The sequence below is a fragment of the Centruroides vittatus genome, unplaced genomic scaffold (genome assembly GCF_030686945.1).
Source record: "Centruroides vittatus isolate TY-2023 unplaced genomic scaffold, ASM3068694v2 contig_1031, whole genome shotgun sequence".
NCBI lineage: Eukaryota > Metazoa > Arthropoda > Arachnida > Scorpiones > Buthidae > Centruroides > Centruroides vittatus.
Window position 1 is genome coordinate 268,863 of NW_027120669.1, and position 10,983 is coordinate 279,845.

A 10,983-nucleotide genomic window follows, 5' to 3' on the forward strand; every position below is an offset into this window, starting at 1 on the left:
ATAAATGTCAAACAGCTTCAATTAATAGTAAAACTCAATCTCCATTTCGAGTGTAAATTTTCTCCTATTCCTATAGGAATAGGAGAAAATCATTATAGGAATAATCCTATAGAAATAGGAGAAAATTTTCTCCTATTCCTTTCGCCTATTTCCTAAATAAGTTACTACAATGCAAAACGTTAACGTGTGTTACGCTTACGTGCGTTACGTTATCTTAAACGTGACGGCGAAGATTCGGCCTAATAATATAATAAAGTTTTTTTTAAAAAAAATAAAGAAAAACCCGAAGCATTCTGATCAATTTTTCAGAATTTTTTAAACAAGAATGCATACAAACCTACGAATGACGGCCATCTTTTTTTTTTTTTTACTTTTTTTCTCCGGTGTAGTGACCGTTGTTTAGAGGTTTGACTGTATTTATAAGTCTTCTAACAAAATATTATAAATGTCAATTTTTTTTTTTAACTTTTTAGAAGCTCAGAAAATAGATATAATTCCATTATCGGCGGACAACTTTTTATATGACGTCGTTTCATAGCAGACAATAGAATGACTTTCTATAATTCTTATCAAATATATCACTTCGCACGATCATCCCTTAGGCCTATCTCTTTAAATATAATACGTAGACGTTGAAAAAAAAATATAGCCTATATATAATGTAAAAAAAAAACTACATTTCATAAATGTAAAAAGATTATAGAGATTTTGGGTTTAAGTATTTTTGAATTACAGAATGAAAGGGAGGAAAAAAAGGAGAGAAAATGGGATTCCGAAAGTGCTTTTTCTATGGCGCGTAAGGTAATTTATTGACGTTTAAATATTCAAATTTTAAATATATAATAGTTTAGATAAGCTGATTAATGTATTTCCGCTTTATGTAAGTAAAAGAGATGATTAGAAAGATTCCATTTATTATTTAACACTGAAGATAACGAATTTAACCAACGACTCCTCGTTACGTCCAGATTATCTGGATACTCGGAAAAGGCGGTAAAAAATATAAATAAAATGCATTTACAGATATATATATTCCGTGGAGAATATGTTAAACGTTAAAATATTCTCGGTAAGTAAACCTGCAATGGCCACGATAAACGATACTTAAACTTAAAGAAAAACAGATCCTCCGGGGAATATTCCATGGTGAAAAATAGTTACAACGTTACCTTAGGTGAAAAATCACGGGAAAAATGTCGCTGCGAGTTGATAGAGTACGACATTAAAAAAAAAGAGAGAAAAATCTTTATTCATACAATAAAAATGCATTTTTATAAATAAAGATTTAAACAAAAATCGTTAAAAATTTGCATATCTCCTCCGAAATCGAACCGCGAGTTAACGAAATCGAGCTGATTTCTTGCAATCTTTCGAATGTAAAAGAGGGGAAAAATTAACTGGAATAAAGACCTTTTCGTCTTATTTAACGAAAGGATAATACTCTATAAACTAATATTAATAAAACGAACGGACTGTAACTAGATAACAAAAGTAGTTGTAAAATTACAGCGCAAGATAATAAGTCTGAAGGAATCGATAAACTGTAATTGGTTGCAAGAAAAATCATTTTAGAAAAATAAAAGAAATGCATTTTTCTCCTTCAACTATTCTTTAATAAAAAGGGGGGGAACTGGAAACGTGCGGGATGTTTTATAATTAAGAAAAACATAGAATTAAATCACACTAACCTGACATTTTCGTGTCTACACATGTAAATTTTCTTAAACTGTCCCGTCACCACGGCTCCCAAATCTTGCCTAATTTCTGCAGCCACGTGTTTCGGTAGAACCGATAACAGCAGTCTTTCCTATAAAGAAACCTTAAGTATAACTAAAACAAACAAACAAACAAAAAAATTACTTCTCTTTTTCTACAAGGAAAAAATAAAAATAAATAGCAGTTAATTATCTATCCGTCCGTAACCGCGCACGCTAATCGTCCATTTAATTGTGGAAAATTTCTTTCGGATGTAACCTACTTTCGGAGGGCAAAAATATAAAATAAAATAAAAATTATTGATGTCATTCGGATAATAAAGATGCGACGTCTTTTCTGGGCATTTCTATGAATTTCGATAATAAATCAAAGCGTGCATTTATAAGAAAATAGAAATGGCAACCGAGAAGAAAATCCCCATTTTCGAAACGTAAGCAGAAGGAATGCTTCTTGTGTTTAAAGGTTAAGATGTCTTCACCTCTATTAAATGAGAAAATTTTATTTCTTGGAATCTATCTTACACGCGTATTTAATCTTGTTTTATTAACTCCTTTTAAAAAAAAAGATTATTTTAAAATTTTTACCGTTAAAAATACAGTGTTTAGTTTATTACGACCATTAAATTTCTGTAAATAATACTTTAAAAATTTTGGCACGATCCGATTCATTTAAAAGAATATTTTTAAAAAAAATCCTAAAATTTGGCACAATCTTTAAAAAAATGGCATTAAAATTTATTTAAGAAGTTAACCTATTTTTTAACTATAAATATATATATATATATAATGACTTATGAACTTTTCGAAAGCATTTTAATGATTATTTACATTTTTTTAAATTGAATTTTCATATTAAAATCCAAGCAAACTTGAATTAATTATCGTAAATACCAGACTCGACTACGTCCTTTATCGCTCTTTCCTAACAGATGGCAGAATATTTATCAGTGGAATAAGGTTCAAAGGTGGAAGATGTTCGACTTCTGTCATTCTTTGCAGAGTCTAGAGATTAACGATGGAGGATTCCGGCAGAATGTATGAAGACAGACAATTGTTATACAGGCGGCAGTCTGACTTCAGTTTTACTCTAGTTAGCTCATAACTCGATAAATAAAAGAGAAAAGAAACATTACCTGTTCCTGAGATTCCTCTTCTAAGATTAATTTAGCTTCTAGACTCTGACGAGTTTCTAGAAAAGCTTTCCTCTGTTGCCGTTCCATGAAGAAGTAAGTCATAGCTCCGAGAAGATTAGTACACACGTAAAGACATACATTTGCACCGAACTGAAAAGTAAAAAAAAAAAAATTTAATAAATAAATAAAAAAGTTACGCCATTCTCTTCTATCGCTTAATTTACTGGATTTTAAAGGTCAGAAGTTCATCAAGAATTTTAAAATCTCCGATGCCTTTTAGTTTGATCAATAATTTGTAATTATCGTTCGAATTGCTTTGTTTGTAGAGGTTATTCTGCAAGCTATTATTGTTATATGAAAGATAATAGTTTATTATCGATTTTACTCGAGAGGACTAGAAACCCTCTTCAGGTTCGAATTCAATTGGATTTTTTTCTCTCCCTCGCTTCATATTGAAAGTATAAAAGGTTTCAATCTAAGGAGGTTTTCTGTCAACTTCGTCCGGGAAGAGGATTTTCTGACAATTCCAGTCAAAATTTTAGGTTCTTCTGTAAATATCAGTTTAAAATCAAATTTTTAAAAATATTTTCTATTCAACCATGCGAATCTGGAGATTGATCCTGTCAAATTCTATCCGTAGGTTCGAATGTGATACCTGTTTCGTGTCAACCCAATTGAAAACAAAAATAATATTTTTGTTTAAATTTAAAAAATAAAAAAAAAAGTGGAATTTTGAAAACAATTTATATGTATTATGTATGGCCCAACATTCAAATTGACTTCCTACATCAATATATAATATGAAGAGGCGTGGGATATAACAATATTTTTCTCAATTTAATAAGAAATTTATACTATTCTACACGTTATGTTAAGAAAATCGACAAATACAATTGAATCTAATATACAGTACATTATAATAAGATTTCAATACATAAATTCGTCTTTAAAATACATACGATTTAACGAACTTTCGTCAATAGCCTTTCCCAATTACTCCGTTAAATCGAGGGCCTGCCGTATATCGAGATTTTAATCTCACTGAATTAATAATATTTACAGTTTTTATAATTATTTTTAATCGATTCCGATTCAAATAAACGTCGAATCGATCAATTCACCATCTTTGATCGAAGCTTTCAATTCATATATTTATTGGACGACGAACAATAGGATGTATATTGAATTTTTTTTAATAAAAATAAGAGTTTAATCTAGATAAATTAATATATTAAGGAGGAGTAATGGATTTCACTGTTTCACGATCGTTATATGAAATTCCAACTCGATATAACGTTCAAACTCGGGTCATAAAAAGGCATTTGTTATAGTCTAAGCTGGTAAATCCTCCCAGCTGTTGAGATAATATAATCTATATTGTACAATCTCTCGGAAAGTATTAAAGATTCCTCAAATATCTTGTTTAAAAAATAAATAAGCAATTCGAAAATAATAATAAACTTTTATTAAATTTTTCTCCATCGCAACGAATTTTTTTCCCATCGAAAATAGGGAAACAAACTTTAAATATATATATATATATTTTTTCCTTTAATTTATTAAATATTTCTCAAATATTAATTTCAAATATGTTCTTAATTGATGTGTTAGTAATTAAGCATGGAATTTAAATACGAACGAAGGAAATAAATAAGGAAAAATTACAATTTTCACACGATTACGTAAAATATAAAATGATAAGTTACATCGTTAATTTAAAATGACCGGTATCCTAATGCAGAATTTCACATTCTACTGCTTAAATTTAAATATATTTTGTCATATTTATTAGCATTTTTTTTTTTAATAATAATTTTATCGTCATTATTCGGGGATTTAATTGATGACATTAAGAAATTGGAAAGAAGATTATCGATTAAAAACTCCGTAATTAACTAATATAAATTTGTATTCCGAAGAAAATTTTCATATATTTTATAATGCTTTTTTTTTCTTTCTTTCTTTTCCAAACTGTATCTTTCAAAACTACTTTACAGGCGAAAACAAAATAAAGAGAGCGTGAATAAACATTAAATCCTCATAAATCCACTGAAGTAGGATTCCGGCAAACACGCCTTCAATAATTATTAAGAAATAAAAATGGAGGAGAAAACTGCACAAATTTAGTAAATATCATTGTTAAAACATGTTTTAATATCGACGTAATTTGGGGAAAAACAAAATTGTCGTAACACGGCTTTGAATAATTCATTCTTAATCTATTTTACTGAAAAAAAATAAAAAAAATACTTTCATTGCAGTGGAAATAAATAGAAGAATCAGAGGATGAAACTGGTCAAACTTTTATCTGGTAGAACATAAGATGAGACCGGAATGCATTAAATATTCAATAGAAATGTTTTCTCGGAAGAACTGCGATCTATTTTAAAATAAGAAATTTTTACAGCTGTATGATTTCGTTGAATTTTCTTCTTTTAGAAAACACTAGCAGAAAACTCTAAGCGAAAATTAATAAGGACAAACATCGAGTTTAAAAATTACATTAAGAAGACACGCTGTACCCTTTGAAATCATCGATAAGAACATCTCGTTAATGCTTATTTATATAACAATGCACTAAATTTACATTATCCCAAATTAGGCCTATCGGGTGTTCAATCTTTGATACTTTGGAGTGTGTCGAGGAGTCGAACCCGATACTTTGGGAGTGGAGTATCCGAGATTCGTGGTAGTCTTTCCGCAGGATCCTAGACAGGAAAATTTGGTTAGAATCGATCAAAGGGTTTTGCAGGTAATAGGGAAGATAACGAAGTATCCAAGTTTCTGAATAACATATTTCCGCAGGATACTATAGAGTACCCCTGGTCTAGTTCGGTCAAAGGATTAAGACGATATAAGTCATCAATATTTTCTATGAATATTCTTGTTGCATTATTTAACAATTACGTATCGAAAATCTACGAATCTTAACACGAGCGAATTGCATTTTTCTGGTTAATTTGCAAAATTGGTGGACACGCCGGTTCTTATTGGAGGAAAATTCGTGTAAAAACCTCTCTCTTCTCTTACTTGGGCGTTGTTACGATGAAATGACAACCCAATAAATAAAACTGACATAACTCGTGTCGCGTTGGAAAGCAAGAATTCTATGGAATTTATCGAATTTAGTTACAACGAAGCGAGTTGAGGTTAAAGCAAAGTATGATTCAGAAATACTCTTGGGAGTGAAGAGCTTTGTCTGTTTAATCCAAGCATTATAGGTTTATCCGAAGATTTATTAAATTGTCCAATGTTATTGTAACTATTGTCGATCGTCGATATTGTGCCCAAGGTTACTTTATCTCTATGAGCTACATTCTAGTCCAAAACAGCTTTAATATTTAACGAATTTCATTTACGAAGAAGAATAAATATGATAAATGTAGAAAAACCTTCAATATTAGCGATAAACTCTTAACAGTCTCATCATTCCGAAGCTCTTATTTTTGTCGGAATTTTTCAACTTAAATCTTAGGAAAATAAATCGAGAAAGGTCTACTGAAAGAATTACTCTGTTTATATTTAATTATTCCATAACTACATTTAAATTTACAAATAAATTTAGCATTTCGAGGGGCAACTTTTAAACATTGAGCTTTGTCCCGGGAGTTTTAATCTTAAGAAAATCTGTAAACAAGCAATCATAAATTACCATTAAATGAAATTCTTACAATTAGCTTTATAATTTCAATGATTTTAGAGATTTTACATGCGAATTTTCATTTAATTTTCTGATCTATTTTTAATTATTTAAGAATGGCGAAAGTCCAAGCCGAAAATTAAGATTTTAAGTGTCTTTTTTTTTTGCGATTATTTAAATGAAATTTTGATTTAATAAAAATTAAATATTTATTAGATGCTTAAATGCGTGTTTTTTAAATATTTAACACGGGATTAATTTCCATAAAATTGCGGGACGAAAATTATTCCGTGATTTCATTTCGAGTTACAAAGTAGTTACATAATGGAAGCTGCTTGCATGGAGTTATACATCACCGCGATTTTGTAATTTATCACTCGAACGTCGATGTAAACTTTAAATTTTAGACATTTTATGCGAAAAATAAGTTTTTCCCCCCTTAAAACATATATATATATATTGAATATATACAGACGGAAATAGTATCTATATTCAACTTTTTATATTTTAATATCGGACATTTTTCGATTTTCGTGAAAGTCGATGATCTGAAAATAAGATTTGAGTGCTGCAATACTTCGGTAACTTTTCTTATTTAACAGAAAAGCTTTTCGTCTTGATAAAAAATTGATATTTTGGTGTAATATTACAGGCTATCGTCGTCCTAGCGATAATCGCTTCCCAGCAAAGAACAGTGGAAAGAAGGAAGGAAAAAAAAAAGGTTATAGAATTTGATTCCGTTTTAATCGATCTTCATAAGAATCGATCGATCGAATAAAAGGAAATATGTCAGTTTTAATTAATGACGATTCGACACGATAAACTTAGTTTACATCTTTACAAAAGTCTCGATTGTGTAAACTATGTATGAACGTAGAGGAAATTAGTTAAAAAATTTCGAGGGGGGATGGCGAGATAGAAATGATTTCGAGTGTTTATCTATTGGTATTTTTAGAGCGTGAAATCGATAGATACACAAAAGTAATCTTAAAGGTCTACTAGAACCGATTAAACATTCGTGTAAGTTAATTCACTCATTTACATAACTGAGCGAAATCGTATCATTAGTCGAATAGTACACAATCACACGATCAAACAGTTGAGTAAAAATCGTTTCTTTGCCATTTTATTCGTTAAAAACACGCTTCGAAAGAGTTCTAAATTAATTTAAGTACATTTTAAATTTATTTTCAAATAATTATGAAAATCGCTTCAAATTAGAAATTTCTCAAAAAGTACTGTCGATTGTGGGATCGACAGTGTCTTTACTACTTAAATTAGTTCTGCATTGGTTAGTCATTAATATTGATTAAAGATCGATCGAAAGGTCAAAAATCTATAAATGAAACTTTCGTTAGATGACATTTTTCATTAAATATTTGGTGTATATTTTTCGGGGGGTGGAAATTTATTAAATGAATACTTTACGTAATTAAACGGACTTGGGAATTAAAAAGATGCGTATGAATAATCAGGATTAAGACCTCGTAGCGATAGGAATACATTACGACATTGTCTTTTTCTTAAGTGTTTTTAGTAATGTCTGGATGGAAGTCGGCGAAATTGCCAGTTGCTAATGACCCCCATTGAGACCTTTTCATTCAGTGCAATACTGCAATTGTCAGCGAGGATGGCGTTCTCTATCGCGATTTTTTTTTATTTTTATTTTTGTAGTATGACAAAAAGTAAACGAGATAATAAAATATAGGAACTGAAAATATCTCACCTGATATCCTAGATGATCGTGATCTTCCGGTAATATGGCGATGATTAGCGAATGAAGAAAGGCCATTAACACCCCCAACGTGACACACAGACTAATTTGCATGGGTAGAAGTATATAGAGAGAGTAAGTATATAAAACAATCCAACTAACGGCATCGACTGGGAGACGAGGTAATGGATAAAGCCAAACGTCGCAGAAAACGTGCCCGACTTGAACTAGCCACATTAAATACGGTATAAAAGTCCAAAGAAGTCGAGGTATGCTCCATTTCCACGTTAATATTAACAAGATGACTAGCGAGACGAAGAGGACAAGTAAAACTATCAACTGAGGAAGTTTCTGCTGTTGGTAAGAAAGGCCGTACAAAGTTAATAAAGTCAAGTCGACGACAATAACAATTATTAGGAATGACTTGAGTTCGCTGCATTTCTCGTTCTGACAGAACTGACGATAGAGCTGTTCCACTTCCTGATCTGCAAAAGCAAACTGTATACAGGATGGCAAATAACGTTGAAAGCCAGTGGTGTCGATGCTAAGATTGGTATCGCCTCGCCTGAGCAACGAAGAAGAACGTTTAGGTAAATTACGTTTACAATCCTCATCACATTCTACTTTTCCGTCTTCTAAAGCTATGATCACTTCCTTAGTAGTCTCCACCATATTTCACTCGTTTCTGTTTGTCATCTTCCGGTACAACTGCAAATGCAGAAAATATGCATTAAAAAAGGCATTCTTAGTAGCCAATACAATAAAAAATTCCCTCAAAAATATGCTAATGATTTTTTCCTCCTTCTTCCCCTGCGAAGGAACAAGCTCGCGAGGAAAAAATAAGAGGACGTTTATCTATCGAAGTTATTGACACTCCTCTTTATTCAAACATTATTCTCCGCATCATTCTTATCCAAATATCACATTCCTCACTTTATAAATATATTCAGACAAAAGTTGTTACCGAGGAAACGTGACGTCAGACTCCCGGAAGAAATCGTGTGACGTCAGTTGTCACGAACAACCCTGGCATTGTGACCTCCACCGGCTATTAACGAATCAATAAATAATAATAATCGAATTTTGAGTAACTATTTCGGATCCTCTCTCTCCGTTGACATTTACCTGTTTATCTGAATTTTGTGTGTCGGCCGATATTCGAATTGATAACATCATCGAGTCGAGAGAGAACTGGCAACTATCCAAACTATTTGAACCTAAATTACTCTTGGGAGAAAGGCGTGGTTCAATTTGTTAAGCTAGGAATCACCAATTTTATCTCGATAATTTGAAAATTTCGTAACTATAATACGCAACTTAACGTTTATTAATTCCTTTCCATATGGTCGAACCGAGGATCTTCGGAGATCCACGCTTAATCTATGGCACTTTTAAAACGCGTATGCTCTATCTTAATTTATTTATAGAAAAATTTTAATTATATTTTACAATTTTAAATTAAAATCTGTTTAGTAAGCAAAGTAAGAATAGTCTTTTTCTCCTCCCCCTTTTGTTTTTTTTTAAATGTAACGTCAAGTTTGTTAGTGTGAAAGGCATTAGATGTTGTGTAGCTTTTAAGCTTTTTCTTCAAATTTAAGTACCTTTTGACAAAAAGACTAATTTGCCAAGTCTGATCGATAAATGCAGTTAATGCTTTCATGATTAACAGAGTAAATGGGAATAAAACCTGTTCGTCGACAATCCCAGTCACAGTAATCGAAAGTAACAGAAGAGACGTCGAAGGTCCGATATCCATACAGTGCAGTTATGCGTAAATTACATCTTGTCACACGTTTCATGCTTTGTTTCGTAACATTAAATCACACATAAATTATTACGGAAAAATATATTAAAAGATCGGGTAAAAGGAAAAAGTAACTCGGAGATGGCACCAATTTTTGCACAATAATAATAATAATAATAATAATTAAATGGGTATCGTTAGTAATTTTTCGCTTCCATTTATTTAACGGAGATGTATCTACGTAATTTTTATTTATTTATTTTTTTAACCGTTAGTTTAAAAACTGGAGGATTGATTGAATAAGAAAAAGATCGCCTGTCAAACAATCCCCGTCTGTAACAAAACATGGCAGAGAATGGGAACGGTCCGTTACACAATATATATAAAAGGCTTACCTGTTATTTGAGATTCTTATTAAAAGTTATTCGGTGGGGTTTGTGTTATCCTCGTGTATTTGGAAAATTTTCTCCACTTCTTTCACACATCATCGTCTGTTTCTCATCGACCGACTTCTGTGGCTTGGGGATCGACATTTACGCTATGGAACGAATCCACTTCTCAGTGGGGGGGAAACCTTAGCAGATGAGACGAAAGACAGAGGGAGCAATGCTCAACCAAAGACGATTCTGATGGAAAATGTATTGATTCGCTCACTGCCATTTTATTATATTTATCAATAATTAAAAAATTTATATCGATCCCCCTCCAAGGATACCAGACAGACGTATTAGAGATTTGGTTTTGTGAGCGGCGCTTCATCGATTAAAGGAACAGAAAGATACATATATATATATAAAAGAGGAAACTATTTTTGGTTAATAACGTACCTCTCTGATTATAATTTAGGTGTTACCACTTTAACCCTTCGTCACGCGCGCGCTCAGTCAAATCGAAATTACGCGTCTCGGTCAATTCGGCACCAATTATAGAATGCCAACTCTAAATAGAGAGTATGAAAGGAATGAATGTTACGATGAGTGTTTAAGGTGAATTACAGAGAGTCGGATTGAGTTGTTGCCAAAAATAAGGTGTTTTCA

The 10,983-nt window shown here is 31.5% G+C and overlaps 1 protein-coding gene across 2 annotated transcripts in view; it reads right to left on the reverse strand.

Annotated features, from left to right (window-relative positions):
- The window catches only part of Ac3 (Adenylate cyclase 3), a 49,366-nt gene extending 38,700 nt beyond the window's left edge, over positions 1–10,666 (reverse strand). For both annotated transcript variants that reach the window (XR_010883098.1, XM_067289093.1), the window contains exons 1-4: positions 10,342–10,666; positions 8,215–8,910; positions 2,849–2,998; positions 1,689–1,807 (exon numbers count right to left, since the gene is read on the reverse strand). Coding sequence is in view for 1 of the 2 variants with exons in the window: in XM_067289093.1 (XP_067145194.1) it covers positions 1,689–1,807; positions 2,849–2,998; positions 8,215–8,874 (929 nt within the window). In the remaining variant the exon portion in view is untranslated. The remainder of the gene's footprint in view (positions 1–1,688; positions 1,808–2,848; positions 2,999–8,214; positions 8,911–10,341) is intronic.
- Between the last annotated feature and the right edge of the window lie 317 nt (positions 10,667–10,983).